The following is a 20,003-nucleotide window of genomic DNA, read 5'->3' as shown; positions in this document are numbered from 1 at the left end:
AGTTTCCTAGGGCTTCTGTAACAAAGCACCACACAGCTGGGTGGCTAGGGCAACAGAAATTTTTGTCTCACAGTTCTGGAAACAGAAGTCCAAAGTTAAGATGTTGGAAGGACCATGCTTCCTCTGAAAGTGCTAAGGAAGGATGTGTTCCAGCACTCTCCTAGCTTCTGTTAGCTTATTGGCTTGCAACAAGCATAACTAATCTTCTCATGGGGGCTTCCCTCGTGGCACAGTGGTTAAGAATCCGCCTACCAATGCAGGGGACACGAGCCCTGGTCCAGGAAGATCCCACATGCTACAGAGCAACTAAGCCTGTGTGCCACAACTACTGAGCCCACATGCCACAGCTGCTGGAGCCCATGCACCTAAAGCCAGTGCTTCACAAGAGAAACCTGTGCACTGCAATGAAGAGTAGCCCCCGCTCGCTGCAACTAGAGAAAGCCCACGTTCAGCAACGAAGACCCAATGCAGCTCCCCCCCCCAAAAAAAATCTTCACATGGCATTCTACTTGTGCATGCCTGTCTCTTCATATGGCATTCTTTTTATAAGGACACCATACATATTGGTTTAGGGCCCATCCTATTCTAGTATGACCTCATCTTAACTACTTACATCTGCAACAACCATGTTTTCAAATAAGGTCACATTCTGAGATACTGGAACTTTTAACATATGAATTTTGGGGGGAACACAGTTCAATCCGTAATACAAATGTTATTATTTTTCATGTACTGAGAATATGTTAAAGTATTCCATTGCAATTATGGATTTAAATCAACTAATATTGTTAATTTAAGCATTATACAGTCTGAGACAATATTAGCTGGCATATACAAGTTAAGGTGGTTTTTGTCATATAAACATTTTTATTGTTACATCAACATCTGTCATTAAATGGATTGCTTATTCTTTGTTAATAATAAAAGCTTAAATAATGGTTTTGTCAATGGTCTCTAGCCAAAAGCCACAAGGACCACATTGGTTTGACCAAAGAAAATGGATGTATTGAGTTAAAGCAATTTGAATGAGTGCACAGACAGTGGGATGTACAAGTCAGAGGTTGTTTGGAAGAATATATTTTCCAATTTGGGCTGGTGCTTGGTGAGTGTAGAAAGCATAAGTAGTTGAGGTTGTCTAAAACTAATTGGTAGAACAGAAGCAGTCAGTTATTTTTATTAAAGAGCAGTTGATGTCTAATCTCTAATTTTTTTTTCCGTGCTAACTTAGGTTTTCATAGCACTCCATAGTTTGATGTGATTTGACAATCATCTGTACCTCCTTCCCTCCTATCATTCAGATGATGACAAGCACGGGGAGCACAGAGTTGCCCAAACTCATGTAGCTCATAAAAATGGAACGTCAGGTTTGAAGGTTTTAGTTTTGCTTAATCTTTATTGGGAAGTGTTGGACATTTAACACTGGAAGGCAAGTGTGATTTCTGAATTTTAGAAAAATGGCATCAAGTTTTACAAAAAGACTCCTAACAAAGGAAGGCTTTCCTTTTATGAGATGTGGATAGGACAAGAGTATAGGAAACAAACAGGTCAGTGATTATGGATGGGGCATTTGAGAACAAATGGGCACCTGGTCTTTTCAGGGTGATGGCGTGTTCATTTTGAGTGTTGGTGTTATCTCTGCACTTATAAGAACTCATAGCGCTTCACTTAAAATAGTGAATTTTACTGCATGTATATTAAAAATAATAGAAAAACAAAGCCTTCGTTTGCTAAGGGAATTTTAAAACTCCTGAACCTTGACACCCAGCCCACCTCCATCTTGGGATCCTCAATAAATGCTGAAGGACCTGGAGGGGGCCGGGAGAAGGACTTGGGGCCAAACAGATTCTTGGAGCTCGGTCTAAAGTTAGGAAACACCAGCAAGGACCACGTCTGTCCTTAGCCTCGCACAACAGGAGAGAAGTGAAAGGGCTTCTGGAATCTTTCTCCGAGTTTATGCTAGCTTCCTCCACTGAGATCTCTGGGAATGCTCTGGTCTGAACCATAAAAGTGCCCCTACAGTTCTCCCCAAGAGACCTGCCTAGGGGCATCTTAATCTTTGGGCATCAGCGTCATGCCTTTCCTGGGCCTGTCTGGAGGCCATCCAGCTCTAAAATTGCATCAGGCCGGGTCCTGTGACTTCTTGCTGGGAGACGTCATGAGGGTTCTACACTCCCACATGTGGAACGTTGCGGCAGCCGCATGGGTCTGGGAGATGACAGAAACACAGCAGTAGCAGAACCTGCGACAAAGCGACAGACGGCCTGTGGCCACAGCAACCACCGCTTCCTCAGGAGCATCAGCTCAGCGCCCACAAGCTCCAAGGCGCACACCAATCTCAAAACCTCCAGGGACGTCAAAGGGACATCCAGCCATGGCCCGCCCGTTGGCGCCCACGCGCATACACCCACTGCCCCACGATCATCCACCACCGGAGGATTTAGGTTGCAGGTGCACCAGTCCCGCTCAAACTTATCACTTCCAGTCGCGCCTCCTCCCCACCTCCCCTCTGGGTCGTGCCCCACTGCGGTGCATGCGCACTTCTACCAACGCCTGCCCTGAGCGTAGTCTCAGCCGCTGTGGCCTGTGGGAAATGAAGATCTCAGAAGCAGACGCCCAGAGCCCCGCCCCCAGACTCCTCCCGGCATGCGACTGCCTCTTAAACACCGCTGGAGACACCAGGGATCGCAGACTTCTCAGAAGTGCGCAGGTGCTCGTGGGTGGGGCGACTGAGAGGCCGCCCAGGGAAAGGTGGAAGTCGGGTCACCACGTCTTGCGCATCAGGAATACTTACCTCTGTGGCCTGGAGATGTGTGGTCCACGCTCCCTAAGCGCGCATCCTCAGAGTCTCCGGGAGGACATTGGGGCCACCCAGGGTGGACGGAGTGGAGTCTACGGGCACATGAGACCAGCAGAGAGCGCTGCCGAGGGGACCACAGCGCAGGACACATGGCTGCTAGTCGACAAGACAGACACCATTGCTGCCCGCATTGAGTTTCCAATTGGAAAGCAGAGTGACAAAGGGTAAAGGTAGTGATGAGTGTGTTGCTGGTAGAATCCTCAGCAGTGTGGGGGGCTGGAACATCATAACCCAAGCCACGTTGGGCCCCTGACACTTCTTCCACAGGTTGGGTTCTTGTGGTTCTTAGGGAGAGAGGCGTTTTGTACTGTGCAGGTTCAGGAAGTGTGAAGTCCCTGTTCCAGGAGGAGAGATAACAAGTGAAATAGATGACGTATCTGATGTTGGTTCTAAGTAAAGAGAGCTGTTGGGGAGTGGGGGAGTCGCAGACGCTGTAGGCTGTGTATCTCTGGGAGTGTATTAGTTTCTCTGGAGACATCATCTTTGCCAGTGTGTCTGAATTTATGTGTCTGTGTCTGAGTGTGTCCACGTGTATGTCCCAGTGACAAAGTTTGTGTGATTTTGTCATGCCACCACATGCATTTGTCTGGGAAGTTTCAGGTGTTTGAGTGGTGGTTCCTGTGTCCTGACAGGAGTGCCGATTGTCTGTGCATCTCACTGCATGGATGACTGTAGTGTTTCTCTGTCTCTGGGTTTTCCCCAGTGTGTGTACTGAAGTTTTTGAGATCTGCTCTCTTAGGAACTTTTTTTTTTTTTTTTTTTTTTTTTTTTAGTAAGCAGGCCTCTCACTGTTGTGGCATCTCCCGTTGCGGAGCACAGGCTCCGGACGCGCAGGCTCAGCGGCCATGGCTCACGGGCCTAACCGCTCTGCGGCATGTGTGATCTTCCCGGACCGGGGCACGAACCCGTGTCCCCTGCATCGGCAGGCGGACTCTCAACCACTGCGCCACCAGGGAAGCCCTCTTAGGAACTTTTAAATACACAGTACAGTATTATTAACTATAGTCACCTTGCTGTTCATTACATCCCCATGACTTTGTGTGTGTGAGTATGTGTGTCTATTCATTGCTGCATCTCCAGCATGTAGAACAGGACCTGGTACATAGGTGATCAATAAACGCTAGTTGAATGACCAGGTTCAGATACTTATATATTCACACACAAACAATGAGGGTTTTGTTCAAAGCTCATAACAGACCCATACAGTTCTCACCCCCTTCCCATGTGGCAGAGTGATGTCCCTTGGCACTCAAATCCCAAAGGAGGGTCTTTCAGCCGACCTGGTGAGGGAGGGGACCTCACAATGATGAGCCCTCACCGTGCATAACATTCGAAGGCACTCACCGTAAGAAACTGCCAAGGGGACATCACCACAACATGATAAGAGCCTGAGGCCCTGAGAGTCAATGGCCAACATCCCTTGTCAAGGATGCTCCAGCCAGCCACTCTGCTTTAGGTCTCTTCCAAGAACAGTCCCCTCACTACCTGACAATACAGCGGGTTTTGGTTGTCCCTTTGATTTCAGGGAGGAACTGCATTGGGGCTGCCAAGGTGTGCAATCCCTCTTTAGCTGTCGTATCCTCTACTAAGTCTCTCAGCATCTGCTGTGGTTTCCTTAGCACCTAGTTTTCTTCCCAGTGGCAGCCATGGTCGGGGAAGGAAGGGAGGTTGAAGCCTCGGGAAACCTCCCAACCCCTCGCCTGGCCTCAGTACCTGGTTACCGGCTAGAGGCGGAAGTGAGGTCCAGTGAGGCCGGAGTAGAAGGCAGAGATTGCTGCCTTCGGCCCTGCCTGGCGTCCTTTCGGGCTTTTCCAGAAAACCAGAGGCCACAGCTACCAACACGGGAAGGATAATCCACTTGAACCTGGGCAGTCAACAAAGGTCAGAACGGCCAGCAGCCTCTGGGGGCAGCTGGTGGGGCATGGAGGCCACGTTGTGTGCTGGAAGCAATGAGGGCCTGGAATCTAGTCTCTGTGGGCTGTCTTTCTTCCAGCTGCATTTTTCAAGGGGCTCAGGTTCCCTGGGGTGGTGTCCCAGGAAGTGAGTGAACTTGGAGGACAAAGGGGAGGGCTCTTTAAAGCCGGTCTGGAGCCTGCGAATGACTAGGGAGCCAGAGTCCAGGTGGCTCTAGGTGTGGACTGCGCATGTGCAGCCCTGAGCCCCAGCCCCGATTGCTCCTGACGCGTGGTGGTCGACTGCGACACAGGGGCTGTGATTGCGCATGCGGCATCTGTGGGTCCAGCGTCGAGGTGGTGGTGAGACTGAGGTAGGCGTGGTGACCCTGGTACTTGCTGCTGAGCTGAAGATGATCAAGAGCTTGTTCCTCTGCCCTTGGCCCAAAGTTTGTTAGTAACTGTCCTGGGCCCTGGTTGCCCTTGTTTTCTGTTCCCACTCACTGCCACATGGCATTGCTTAGGGGAAATATTCCCAAAATGGAGACAGGTGTGGATCCCTTAATGAGGTCTCTCAGCAAAGACATAGAAATGGGCTTGGGAAAGGAATTTGAGAGCTGAAATGGATTTATGATGCGGAAAAATCCTGTCACTGACCGCAGTTTTCCTTGCATCTACCGGGGCATTTCCGAGAGCTTGTATAGGTATCATTCTGCTCATAGGAAAAGGCACATGCTAGGGTATAGCTGTGCAAATGACCATATTCCTTTTGCAAACTAGGGGGCAACTCTGATTTCCAGGATACAAAACTCATTGGACTATACTATAATAGCAAAATGATAATGCCAAATATATAATCCAATTTACAGTTCTTTCAAAAGGATTATAAACAGCCACACTATGTGGCCCAAATAAATGATGGGACACTGATGACAGAAACCCTTTCCAATTCCTAAGTACATGTCACATGAGCTAAAGCTTTTAATTACTGCAAATTGAACCATGAGTAGAATTTTAATTTTCAAATTTTATTGAAGTATACTTGATTTACAATATTGTATTACTGCTGTACAGCAAAGTGATTCAGTCATATATATATATATTCTTTTTCATATTATTTTCTATTGTGGCTTATCACAGGATATTGAATATAGTTCTCTGTGCTATACAGTAGGACCTTGTTTATCCATCCTATATATAATAGTTTGCACCTGCTAATCCCAAACTCCCCATCCTTCCCTTCCCCACCCCCTCCCCCTTGGCAACCACAAGGATTTTATTTTTATGGAGACTCATTATTCTACTTCCCTTGAGCATTTCCTTTAGTAGTGTTTACTTAAGACACTAGATGATGAAATTATAATTTAATGAACACATCCTCACTCACTGATGCCCCCCTGCCTTTCAGAGGAAAAAAAAATACAGACTACACCCTCCTGCTTTCCCTATTATCTCTCTTATCATGGATTATTTTCCTCCAAGACACATATTTCCATCTTTGATGCCAAATCAGAACTGCAAGCACTTGTTTCCTGCTTCTGCATTGAGAGTCTACCATGTGTGCCATGATTGGGCCTAATTTTGTTTTGAGCTTAGAATGGCTGGTGTATTAAGGAGGTTCAAAGACTAACATGCAGTGAAGAGCATGGTCTCAGGGCTAGAAGGTTTTGTTTTGAATCCTGATCCTGTCTTTACCACTTGCTAGCTTTGTAATCTGTAGGCCCCAGTTAACTCACAAAAGGAGATTAGAGTATCTACATTATAGTTTTGGAGGATTACCTCAACTTACATTAACTGAACTAATTTATGGGAAACAAAACAGTGGCAGATATATAGTAAACATACTAAAATGTTCACATAGTGAGAAAAAAGAATCAGCCCTTGAGACGGGGATCTACCTGGCCTGGTCTTCACTCCTAGGCTGTGGTGTTCTGCTGAACAGAAACCTTTTTTTTTTTTTTTTAATTTCTTGGCATGCCACGTGGTGGCAAACAGGATCCTAGTTCCCTGACCAGGGATCGAAACTGCGCCTCTTGCAGTGGAAGTGCAGAATCTTAACCACTGGACCACCAGGCAGGTCCCTTAAACAGAAACCATTTTAAACAACACTGTCATCAGACAAGGCCACTGGGTGTTATGTTATAGAGTAAGGCACAAGCAAGAGCACTCCGTGATCATGTCGTCACACAGGATCAAAAGAATTATGCAAATCACAAAAATGATGAAATTTTCTCCTAGTCTAGCTAACAAAACTGACTTGTTTCCTTACAAGTTAATTTTAGCCCCAGTCCCTTCGTTTTGCCTTCTTTTATTTTAAATTAATTTATTAATTTATTGGCTGTGTTGGGTCTTCGTTGCTGCGTGCAGGCTTTCTCTAGTTGCGGCGAGTGGGGACCACTCTTCATCGCGGTTCGCGGGCCTCTCACTATCGCGGCCTCTCTACGCCACCAGGGAAGCCCTTCTTTTTTGCCTTCTAAACAAGAAATATTAAAATTCCCAGTCAGGGACTTCCCTGGTGGCCCAGTGGTTAAGAATCCGCCTGCCAATGCAGGGGACATGGGTTCGAGCCCTGGTCTGGGAAGATCCCACATGCCGCGGAGCAGCTAAGCCCATGCGCTACAACTACTGAAGCCTGCGCACTTAGAGCCCGTGCTCCACAACAAGAGAGGCCACCACAGTGAGAAGCCTGTGCGCCTCAACGAGGAGTGGCCCCTGCTCGCCACAACTAGGGAAGGCCTGTGCGCAGCAATGAAGACCCAATGCAGCCAAAATTAATTCATTTTAAAAAATTAAGACAGAAATTGGAATGGTGCATGCTTGTGCCTACTGGGACTTCCTGGCAGTCCAGTGGTTGGGACTCTCTGCTTCCACTGCAGGGGGCGCAGTTTCAATGCCTGGTCAGGGAACTAAGATCCTGCATGTCTCACAGTGTGGCCCAAAAAATAAATAAGTAAATAAATAAATGATGGCGTACACAAGCCAAGAACACCAGGGATTGCTGTAGCCACTGTAGTGGAGCCACTACAAGCTCCACTTGTAGAGCACGTGGATCTGATTCTTCTTCAGAACCCTCATGAGGAACCAACCCTAATAACGCCTGATTTCCAATTTCTAGTACCCAGAACTGAAAGAGGATACATTTGTTTCTTTAAGCCACCAACTTTGTGGCAATCTGTTAGGGCAGCCCTGGCAAAGTAATACTTAAAGAATTATTATCTCCTAGCTGTTATCCTCATAAAGAACTGGAAATAATGTGATAGGGATCTACTTTAAGAATAAGGCACTAATAAAGCCAACAGTATATCCAAGACCTTTGTAAATATTTTCCAATGCTATGCAGTTTGTGGTGCACAATACATGTAAACTGCATGCAGGCCTTCCATCATTGGAACTGGCATGGAGTTTCCTTCCTTCCTGAGTTTCCATGTGTTTTCTTTAAGGATAGGGGAGTATAGAAGGCTTTCCCACACTGCTGACATTCAGAGTTTCTCCCCAGTGTGAATTCTCACATGTCTTTGTAAGGATGAAAGCCTACTGAAGGCTTTACCACATTCCTTACATTCATACGGTTTCTCTCTACTGTGAGTTCTCAAATGTCCTCGAAAAGATGATGACCAACTGAAAGCTTTCCCACATTGCTTACACACATAGGGTTTTACTCCAGTGTGAATTCGCACATGTGTTCTAAAGTACGAAGGACTACTGAAGGCTTTTCCACATTTGTTACATGCGTAAGGTTTCTCTCCAGTGTGAGTTCGCAAATGTCCCTTAAAGGATGAAGGAGAACTAAAAGATTTTCCACACTGTTTACATTCATAAGGCTTTTCTCCAGAGTGTGTCCTCATGTGAATCCTAAGGTCTGAAGGCCAGCTGTAGGCTTTCCCACATTCCACACATCTATAGGCTTTCTCTCCAGTGTGCATCCTTGCATGTATGATCAGGTAAAAAGAATGAAGGAAGGCTTTTCCACATTCCTTACATTCATAGGCTTTTTCTGCACTGTGAACCTTCACATGTTTTCTAAGAGAAGAGGGAGAAGAGAAGGATTTCTCACATTCTTTACAAGCATAGGGTTTCTCAACAGTATGAGTTTCTCTATGTGTCCAAAGGTTTGAGGGAGATCTGAAGGTTTTCCCACATTTTTCACATTCATAAGGCTTCTCTCCAGTGTGAGTTCTTATATGGACTCTAAGTTTGGAGAAATATATAAAGGCTTTTCCACATTCTTTACATGCGTAGGGTTTCTCTTCAGTGTGAGCTCTTATGTGTGCCCCAAAGGATGAGTAAGAAATAAAAGTTCTCCCACATTCCTTACACTGATAGGGTTTTTGTCCATGTTGAGATGATGCTATGGGACTCTTGAGGGTTGAAGAATCCATGATGGGTTTTTCAAACTTATTGTATTCATAGGATTTTACTCCAGTAGAAAGTCTCTTATGTACAATAAGATTGGAAATCTGGTTGGTTTCTCCACATTGATTACTTTCATTATTTTCTGAGGGTATCTCCACCACACGCCATCTGTTAAAAATAGGAATCATATTACTAATGATTTGTTAACAATTCATTATGGTTTTTAATGATTAATATGATTACACTTTTACCATTTTCAGTGAATGTGTATGTTTCTTGCCCTGTTAGAATTGTTTCAAAGTGATATAAGCTGAGTGCTCTGACAGGGGGCTCAACCTGAGGTACCATTTTCACTGTTCTTTATATATGGGATTTTGTTTCCTGACAATTGTTTACAACTGAACTACATCTCAATCAGCCAACATCTGTATCATGTTTATAAAATTGTCTTGTGAAAATTCTCTGTGAACACTTAAGATCTGACATATATCTACACACTTATTAATATCATGGCACTCTCTCCTGAGACCTACTTTCTCTAATGTATGTGTCACTCACCTCAAATGTGTTCCCTGGTTCTTGTGCTGATCTTCAATGCTATGGCATTTCCAGTTTTCTCCTAAAATGGAGAACCAGGAATCATTTCTTCTGAAACTTAACTATATTCTGTTTATTTCATACTTCCCCAAACATTCACTGTAGAGGACTTAACCCATTGATTTTAATTTGAGTGCCATAATATGAAAAATAGTAACAAGTTTACTTTCTTTGGAATGAACTCGTGGGATTAAGGCAAGAAAATAAGTAGGAAACATGTACATTTCTTTCCAAGAGCAACCCAAGAGAAATTTTATAAGGAAAAATGCACTTTTGAGTAAAAAAAGAATTGGAGGAGTTCTGGCTACTTGAGGACTTTGACAATAATAAGGACAAGAAGACAAAATGGTGGGCAATTTACTGGAAATACTTCCATGAAGACTGAGACTTCTGGTGACATAAATGCCCTATTGTCAGGAAGCAACATAGGACGGAATTGGACAAAATGCATATGCCCAAATATAAACTTTCAAAGAGGAAATATGGAAGGTCTTTCAATGTGGGCAAGGCTATTCATGAGGATGGATGAAAAGTCAAAAAAAAGGGAAGCTAACGTATCTGCAAAATTCAACTTCCACAGAAAGAAGTAATTTCTTTTTCTAATTAATATTTCCAAATGTAATGTTCCCCAACGAGGGCTGCTCCTCTTAAGGAACAGTTATAACCCTTACAGAGGCTAAAAACATTTAATGAGAAAGTAGTAGGTTTCATACATACATGAGAAAGCTGTTAGACTATATGCTCCATAGTAATGTGACCATGTCTGTCTTACTTAGCAATAAATTCCCACTGTTCAGCCCAAGTTCTAGAGCAAGCTCAATAGCTTGGGGATACCTGTCCTCTAGAGAGTCAGTAAAGGAATGATGTCATCCTTACCCAGTGAGGCCAGGTTCCTGAAGGTCTCCAGCATCACATCTCTGTAGAGGTTCCTCTGAGCCGGATCCAACAAAGCCCACTCCTCTGGGGTGAAGTCCACAGCTACATCCTCAAAGACCACTGACTCCTAAAACATCCAACAAATTCTGGCTTAACGAGGTACCACTCTCCACCTGTGTGTGCAGAAGGAAGGGGGAGGCTGACAGCATTGGAGAACCAGGACTCAATTCACAGCAAGTTCATCCATGGTTCTGTGGTCTCCCATCAACTCTAGGGTTCTGTCATCATCTCTTCCCCTCTCTTCAGCGCTGACTTCCTCTGAGATGCCAGCCTGCCTCATAGATTTAACACCCATCTCTCTAGTTTGACTCTGGCTCCTTCCACTCTTCCCCTCCATCTGAAGGATCCAGAACAGTCCACAATACATTGGAGATATGGAAGAAATACTGTACAAATAAAACAATTATTTTATCTTTAAAAACATCAGTTCCTTGTAATGAAAATGATTTCATCTCCTTCTTCATGGTCCAATACAGGCCAAAGCGTGATATGAAACCAAGTCAGGCCTGGATGAGTTTTTAATGAATTAAAACACAGTGAGGGTCCAGGGGCATTTCTTGCTTGCCCCCTCACCAACAATTTGATTCTCAAGAGGCCTGATTATGCCCAACCTTCAACCCAGGCCCTGAGATGGATATAGTTCCTTGGAACATTCCAATCCATCATAAACTGGCAGGTCCACCTTTATGCGAAGCATTAATATTTACTTATCTGTCTCCTGTTCTTTTATAAAACAGCACCTTTTCCTTTCTCTCCATGCTCTCCAGGAGGCAGTCAGTGTATTGACAAGTTGGAGCCCAGCCAAGAGAAGGGAAGCCTAAGACTTCAGACCTCACGACAGTGCCTGCATTCAGGGGCCTGAGTGCTGATAATTATGAGTGATGTCAAAATTATGGGTGGTGGCTCTTCCTCAACTGATGTCACAAGACACCAGACAGCCTTGCCTTCCCCAGAAAAGAGTGCCCTGGTCCTTCCTGCCTGTGAAGAGGCAGTTCTGAGCCCACTGTGGAAATGAATTAATTGAAGTCCAGAAGGGTTTGGCTGTGAATCTGCCCAGATCATAAAAGGTATAAAGGGATCAGGTGGCACCTTCCTCCCGAAGGACATCTGCTCCCACTGAAAAGCCAGAGGCACTGACTTATACACCAGCCTCCTAGGGGCACTACACACAGCAGTCATTTCTGCACCCCTTGGCATGCAGACAGGCATAACTGCCCAACCCCTGAGCATGGAATCTGATGGCTTGCAGGGTCCCCCAATAGCCTGGCTTTTGAGGAAGTGCATCACTCCATCAGCTTCCACACGCAGAGGTGTGAACATAGGCTGCCACACTCCAATGCAGGGGATACGATTTACCTGTTCAATAAACAGCAGCAGAATGAGAATGCTTCAGAATGGGAACACTCTCTCATGAGGCTGGTAAGTAAAGACAGCTGCTTTGGGCATCCCTAATTACTAATTACCAAGGTACTCTGGTATGTAGCACTGTCTCAAGACAAACTTTTATCCACAGATAAAATTCAACTAACTCTTCCACCACTGTGTATCAGGTGACATTTAAAAGCCATCAAAACCTGTAACAGTCTCACAACAGCATTAATAAGAAAATGTGCTATTTGAGCATCCATGATGTGTGAAATATTTTGCACACCTGAGTTCATTTATGTCTCATAATAAATCTCATAGTAGATATCATTACAATCAGTATGTAGCAGAGGAAACTCAAAAGGACAGAATCAATTAATAATATGCTCAATGTTACCCAATTAGAACCTTGTATGTAGGTCTGACTGCTTTAAAAGCCTAAATGTCTAGCAGCTGCATTTCTGTACATATATGTTACAGGATGATTATGCCCATTATTCCTCACAATGTGTACAATGACCTAGAGCAGAGATCAGCAGACTTTGTCTGCAAATGTCAGAGAGTACATTGTTAGGCTTTTCTAGCCACGTGGTCTCTGTTACAACTGCTCAGGTATGCCTTTGTCACACAGAAGTAGCCAGAGACAACACGTCAAAGAATGGATGTGGTGGTGTGCCAATAAAACTTTATTTATGCAAGTAGGTGGCAGGCTGGGTTTGGCCTGTGGGCTGTAGTTTGCCAACACCTGATCTACAGCAGTGCCATTAAATAGGAAGACAATACAGACAACATATCCAAATTTGAATTTTCTTGTCACTACCTTATAAAAATGTCATATTGAAATTTTTAATATTTATTTACCTATTTATTTATTTGGCTATGCTAGGTCTTCGTTGTGGTACGTGGGATCTTCATTGCAGCATGTGGGATCTTCACTTGTGACATGTGGGATCTAGTTCCCCAACTAGGGATCGAACCTGGGCCCCCTGCATTGGGAGCATGGAGTCTTAACCACTGGACCACCAGAGAAGTCCCTGTATTGAAATTTTAATAATTTTCATTTTGCCCACTAAATACAAGTATACAGATCGTTTCAGTACATAACCAACATAATTACTGAGATAGCCTATGTTATTTTTGTCATACTTAATGCTAGAAATCTGGTATGGATCTCACACATGCACCCAACTCAATTTTGATAGCTGTACAAGAGCTCAACAGCCATGTGTGGCCAGGGGTGCTCTAGTGGACAGTGCAGATCTAGACTCTGCCTGTCTCCTGGAGAGGACAGTGGAGACTAGAAAACTGGAACATTCTCTTCACATCAGACATCCTTGGGCTCTTTCTACTGGCAAAGCCCTGTCTCAGGCGAGTTGCTTCTCTATACAGCTGTAGCTCTGACTCATTCATTTGCTGAAAATCTATTTAGGTGATAATTCCTACTACATGCAGTTATAGAGATACAGCACTTGAGAAAAATTCTGAACCACATGGATCTTAAAATCTCACAGTGGAAGACAATAAGTAAATTGAATATTACCTAGATGAAGGGGTAAGTGCTGTAGGTAAAATACAGGACAATGAAGGCATTTGGAACTAGGAACATGAGCAAAGGGACTGGGGCAGAATGAAATCATAACAGTGACATAACCATCTGGGTAACATTGGAAATGGATACCGTGGCTTGGTTTTTTGTTTGTTTTTAATGCCACTGCGTTTTTAAACTATAAGGATTAGAAACAGAATGTTGTGATTTCACAAAATCTCTGGAAAGGTTTCAAGTGCTTGTTAACTTCACCAGGTCCCACTGGAGAGACACTAGAATCAAAGTGTCCCCAGCCAAGAGCAGAAGCACCATCTACTCCCAGAAAAAGAAAGAAAGAACGAACAGTACCAATGGGCTAAAAATGAACTCAAGAATCTGGAAAAAGAGAAGCAGAATAAAAGAAGAAAGCACAGAATGAAATGTGAAGGGCAAAATGAACTATATAAAAGGGAGGCTAAAAGCACATCTCTTGGGAATTCCCTGGTGGTCCAGTGGTTAGGACTCTGTGGTTTCACTGCCAAGAGCCTGGGTTCAACTCCTGGTTGGGGAACCAGGATCCCACAAGCTGTGCGGTGAGTCCAAAACAAAAAACCGTACAAACCACATCTCTTAGAACTGATCAGATTGCAACCTCTGACAATTTTTTTCAAGAAAAACAAAGCATGGGCAAATAAAGTTACAAATGAAAAAGCAGGCATAATTAGGGATGTTCTAGGGATTAAACACGAGAGGAGGGGAATGGTCTAAAATAAAATTTTAAAATATGAGTACTTCCATACTACTCAGTAGTCGAAAGTAATTTAAAGATAATAAAAGGGTATTTTCAAACATTCACAAAAAGGAAACAAAAATCCCAAATTGTTTTACAGGCTAGTTTTATTAAATATTAACGAGATCAATAATTCTGTGTGCAGAAAACAATTCCTTTTTCAGAGACATGCCAAAAGCAGAATAGTACAAATGAAAAAATAATCATTAACAAACACAGGTGCAAATTTCTATTAAAAATTAGTTCCCTAAATAATGAGTAATGTGCATAATCAAGCACAACCAAGCTTTTTTTTGCCGAGCCATGGGGCATGTAGGATCCTAGTTCCCAGACCAGGGGATCGAACCCGTGCCCCCTGCAGTGGAAGCATGGAGTCCTAACCACTGGACCGCCAGGGAAGTCCCACAACCAAGCACATTTTACTCTAGGAATGCAATAATGTTTAAAAATTAATCCATTTTATAAAACCAGGAACTCTACTCAGTGCTCTGTGGTGACGTTAATGGGAAGGAAATCTAAAAAAGAGGGGATATATGTACACGTATAACTGATTCATTTTGCTGGACAGCAGGAACTAACACAACATTGTAAAGCAACAATACTACAATAAAAATTAAATAGATTTTTTTGTAGTTTTCAGTATACAAAAGTTAATCCATTTTACTATATAATAGAAATGCAGAAAAATCATAATTCGTTGTCCTCAAATCCAAAACAATGACTATCATTAATGGACATAAAAATTTAATACATCAGAACTAGAAGGAACATGGCTACCTGGGGAAGATGGTGCATAAAAATACAGCAATGTTAAATGAAAAATCTGAAATAGTAAAACAGCTCTCTTGTCAAGAAGACAAGACACACAGAGTACCTTATTCTACACTGGACAGGAGGTCCTGGGAATCATTTAAAAAGAAAAGAAAAAGGTAAAATGACAGGACAAGAAAAAAGCTGAAGTATCATTATTTGCAGGTAAGATTTTGTAAGTAAAGATTCAAAGATTTTACAGATCAATAATGAAAATCGATGCTTGCACCTAACAAAGACACTAAGAAAAATGCTCAAAAATGAGTTTACTTCTATGTACCAGGAACAGTATTTTTTTTTAAGGTACCATTTAAATCAGCATCAACATTACATGCAGAACAAGTCTAACAAAGGTTTTGTAAAACATGACGAAAACAGTAAAACATTATTAAAGGAAATTAATGGAGAGACATACCAAGACCGTGGATCGCAAAGTTCAATACCGTAAAAGGTGTAGATCCACCCTCGAATTCATCTACAGGTTCAATGTAATTGCAACTCATTCTTTGTACTTGAAATGCTGACTCTAATCCTAGTTTTTTACATGCGAGAAACTCAATCCCATGGGCACCAGAATCCATCCATTTAATGAAAAATACCTTGAATGTCTAATAAGTGCTATATACCCTCCCCCCTGTGGTTGCGATAAACGAATGAGAAATTAAAAGATCCCCTCATTTAAAGCCTCATAGTTTAGGAAGCTTGGTGAGTCACTAAAGAAAAAGCAGGGGATACAGGGGGAACCCCCCACCCCGCGACCAAGGGCGGGGACTCTGGCCGGGACCCTGGGGGAGGGGCGTGGAGACCCCGGCCCGCGTCAGCTTCCAGCTGGTTCCTGCCGGTTCGAACCAGCCCCTCGCAGTCTCCGACCCGGTCAGCGCACTCACCATCTCCGCCCCGCTCCGGACTCTGCCGGAAGTCCTTCCCGCGGTCTCGCGGTCCCGCGACCTGGGCAGGTGAGAGCGATGGGGAAGATTAACCTCGGGCTGCGCGGGGTAGCGCACCAGCACCACTGCGGGCCGAGAACGACCCCCTACATGGGCTGGGAGCGTGCCCGCCCCCCGGCCCTGATTGGACAGTGTTCCGGGCCCCGCGCCCTGATTGGATAGAATTGGGATTCCCCGCACTCTGATTGGACGGTTCTCCAGGTAATCCCTCCCCATGGGGACTCTGATTGGGCAGTTTTCCGAGGCACGCAGCCTGATTGCACAGCGCTTCGGGCACCACTTTTGGAGCCTCCGAAGATAGTGCTACAGGCCCCGGTGCCCCTGATTGGGCAATTTGAGTGTCTGCACCGACCCTGCCTGGGAGATGGGCGGGGGCAGGGATCACGTGGAAAAGCCGGGCGGAAACGTGGATTCTCAGCTTCTGCCCTGTCTTTGTCCGGTCTTCTACCCTGGACGCGGAACTGCCTTCCCGGCATGTGGCCTCCGAGCAGAACTCGCTCCGGGCAGGTCGGACTTGGCGTCAGCCCGCAGCTCGACGGCCCCTCTTCGTCCTCCTTTCTGATCTTGGATGTCCTGACCCAGTTTACACGCGGAGCACCCCGTGTCTGGAGGCGGGACTGGACAGGACGCGGGAGACTGGTGACTTCCAGGGTCAGGGGTGGACTTGGGGCTTTAGGGACCACGACCTCTAGTATATCAACACCTATACTGAAAATTGATATCATTGTGTCTGAGTTTTCTGGGAAACAGTATTTTTTCCACTTTGGTCTCGAAATCTGATTTTTTTTTTTTAACGCACTTAGATCTAATTCTGGTTTGCTTCTATAAGATTTCGTTTCTATCATTTTAGCGTATGATCAGGATGTTTCTTGTCAATGTTCCCATTTATATTCTTTGTCCTTCCCTCCGTTATTTTCTCTATTATTTTTCCTTTGTTTCGCCGCGCGGCTTGAAGGATATTAGTTCCCGGACCAGGGATGGAACCCATGCCCCCTTCAGTGGAAGCGCCCTGTCCTAACCACTGGACTGACAGGGAATTCCCTTCTCTCCGTTATTTTGTTTAAAATCTGTGCAGAGGCACCCCTACTCCTCCAGCTTCTGTTGCCATAGGTCTGCAGGGGTCCAACACCACCCTCTCTCCATTCTGCAGATCTAATCCATCAATTAAAAAATCAGTGACATTTTCCCTGTAAGAAAACATCCCCTCCTCTCTCTCCCCACAGTCGGACACCTCGGGTTCTACTCCTTGGTCTCAGTGTAAAGGTCTCTCTCTCACGTGACCTTTTGAGGAGTCCCCCCAGAAGCATTATCTCTCCTTTTGTTAATTGCTCTAATAGGAGTCTCTCTTGCATTTATACTCCCCATTTTCTGTGAGTTTATTTGGTGCTTATTGTCTGTCTCCCCGACGTAATTTCAGCACTATTGGAAAGAAGTCTGTGGCCTTATTTCACAATCTTAGCTGCTAGAGACACTGCCATTATTATGATTATTATTATTACTAAATTTTCTCTGATCGATTGCAATGACTGCCGGGCCAGGCTGCGACTCATTGAAGGTGTTTGAGAGCAGGAAGTGAAGAGGAACTGATATCAGTAGGACTTCCGACTGAAAGGAACAACCAAACAAAACAAATATGTCTATTTTCACCTCAATTATTTATCATTGCTTTAATCTGTAATAAGATCATGTCAGAATAGACAATGAGCCGTATAAAGGATAGGAATAAATATTGTGATTGGAGGTGATAACATTGCTTTCTTGAGAAACTAAAGATGAAACAACTATAAAACTGTTAGAACTATTGGCAGTTTACTAGTTACTGATTAAATATATATGATTTACATAATAAAATACATTATTGGACTAAAATTGCATTTTCTGGGAAACTATATATTAGATATTGCAGGATAGGCTTAATGCCATGTGCAGGATCCATATAAGAACATTTAGAAGTGTTTCCTGATGAAGTGACAAAGGTGTCACCTTCATGGATATATAAATAACATTGTTGGATTGAAGACTCCTCAGTTCAAAGATGCAGGTCTCTCTAAACCTAGCCATAAAATTTAGAGAAATTTCCAACCAAATTTGCATCAAGAAGTACTTTATGCCTCATAATAAGATAATTATAAAAGAATTTCTGAAAGTAGTGCAAGGAGTAGGTAGTCAAATGTAAATGAAGAATGAGGAAGAACTTCTGATCAGATCACCAGTTAAAATAACAAATGAGTACAAATAATTGAAATGGCCCTCAGAAACAAGGAATTATCTGACTCAAAATAACAATAGTGCCATTGTTGAGAAATCTTGGAATGAACATATACACCCTTGAGAGTCTATAAACAGACACAAGGATATAATAAAATACTGTATATGATGATTTATGGCAAGAGATGATTCAATCTCAGCCCTCTTTCTACTACATCCACATAAATTCCAGATGAGATAAAGATTTAAACTTAAAAAAAGAGGGACTTCTCTGGCAGTCCAGTGGTTAAGACTCCACGCTTCCTCTGCAGGGGCACGGGTTCTATCCCTGGTTGGGGAACTAAGATCCCACATGCTGCAGGACATCTAAGCCTTTGTGCTCCAAAGCCCGTGCGCCGCAACTAGAGAGCTTGTGTGCCACAAGTACTGAGCTTGCATGCTCTGGAGCCCATGCGCCACAACTAGAGAGAAGCCCATGCTGCAACAAAGAGTCTGGGTGCTGCAATGAAAGATCCCGCATGCCACAAGGAAGGTCCCACGTGCCGCAACGAAGACCCAATGCAGCTAAAAAAAACCCCAAAAAACTAAAAGAAAACATCAGTAAATATTTCTGTATACTTAGGGAGTGAAAGTCACGACATCCAAAGAAAAACTATAAATAGAATGATGACAAGATTTGAAAAAAATAAAGTAAAAACGTCATAAATGATAAGATGAAAGATATAATAACTTGGAAATGTTTTCAATGCTGTCATAGCAAAAAATGCAATATCATTAATTTTTTTTTTTTTTTTGGCTACATTGGGTCTTCGTTGCTGCGCAGGGGGCTCTGCATTTGGGGCGAGCGTGGGCCACTCTTCTTGTGGTGCACGGGCCTCTCATTGTGGTGGCTTTTGTTGCGGACCACGGGCTCTAGGCACAAGGGCCTCAGCAGTTGTGGCTGGTGGGCTCTACAGCGCAGGTTCAATAGTCGTGGTGCACGGGCTTAGTTGCTCCGTGGCATGTAGGATTCTCCTGGGCCAGGGCTTGAACCCATGTCCCCTGCATTGGCAGGCGGACTCTTAACCACTGCGCCACCAGAGAAACCCTAATTAATAGTTTTAAAAGCGCTTATAAATCAGAAGCAAAATGTTGAAGTCCAAGAAAAATGTGCAAAGCCTGTGCACAGAAACTTACAAAATCATAAACTACAAAATGCCCTATAAAAATAACGAAAATAGATTAGTTCCTCAGGCTCAGGATGGATTGTAGAAATAGATACACTTACTAACCACTAAAATTACCATTTTGGTTTCCTTGAGGCATATTGTTGGGGAAAGGTCAAAGAGATGCTTCTAGAACTGTTCCTTAAGATAGTAAGCCTGAAGCAACACCTCACTCATGGAGGAATTTCAGAAATTAGTATTGCCATCAATATACTGAGAGATGCAGGGACTGTTTTTTTAACTACCTTTTCTTTAATTTGAATGGTTGTTATAAAAGCTATGGAGGTTGAGTTTGGAATATCACAATCTTTTTTTTTAAGGTTTTTAATTTTATTGAAGTATAGTTGATTTACAATGTGTTAATTTCTGCTGTACAACAAAGTGATTCAGTTATATATATATACATTCTTTTTCATATTCTTTTCCATTACGGTTCATCACAGGATGTTGAATACAGTTCCCTGTGCTAGACAGTAGGACCTTGTTTATTTTATCACTGATACATTATTATTGACTAA

The 20,003-nt window shown here is 43.7% G+C and overlaps 1 protein-coding gene across 1 annotated transcript; it reads right to left on the bottom strand.

Moving 5' to 3' along the window:
• Positions 1–7,825: 7,825 nt before the first annotated feature.
• LOC309959207 (uncharacterized protein) lies at positions 7,826–16,117 on the bottom strand. Its single transcript, XM_082835376.1, has 4 exons — positions 16,013–16,117; positions 10,576–10,702; positions 9,661–9,721; positions 7,826–9,270 (listed from the first exon to the last, which is right to left on the bottom strand). The coding sequence occupies exons 1-4, from the start codon at positions 16,013–16,015 to the stop codon at positions 8,229–8,231; spliced, it is 1,233 nt and encodes a 410-aa protein (XP_082691502.1). The 5' UTR covers positions 16,016–16,117; the 3' UTR covers positions 7,826–8,228.
• Between the last annotated feature and the right edge of the window lie 3,886 nt (positions 16,118–20,003).

Source organism: Leucopleurus acutus, assembly GCF_964270905.1.
Source record: "Leucopleurus acutus genome assembly, chromosome: 3".
Taxonomy (NCBI): Eukaryota; Metazoa; Chordata; class Mammalia; order Artiodactyla; family Delphinidae; genus Leucopleurus; species Leucopleurus acutus.
This window is presented reverse-complemented; position numbering and strand designations above follow the sequence as displayed.

Bases quoted from the DNA above. Each gene is read 5' to 3' on its own strand.
- LOC309959207 (XM_082835376.1), bottom strand. The intron at 9,722-10,575 runs GTAAGGATGACA...TCTCCATTTTAG, and splicing joins CAGGAACCTGGCCTCACTGG to GAGAAAACTGGAAATGCCAT. The intron at 9,271-9,660 runs GTGAGTGACACA...TATTTTTAACAG, and splicing joins AACCAGGGAACACATTTGAG to ATGGCGTGTGGTGGAGATAC.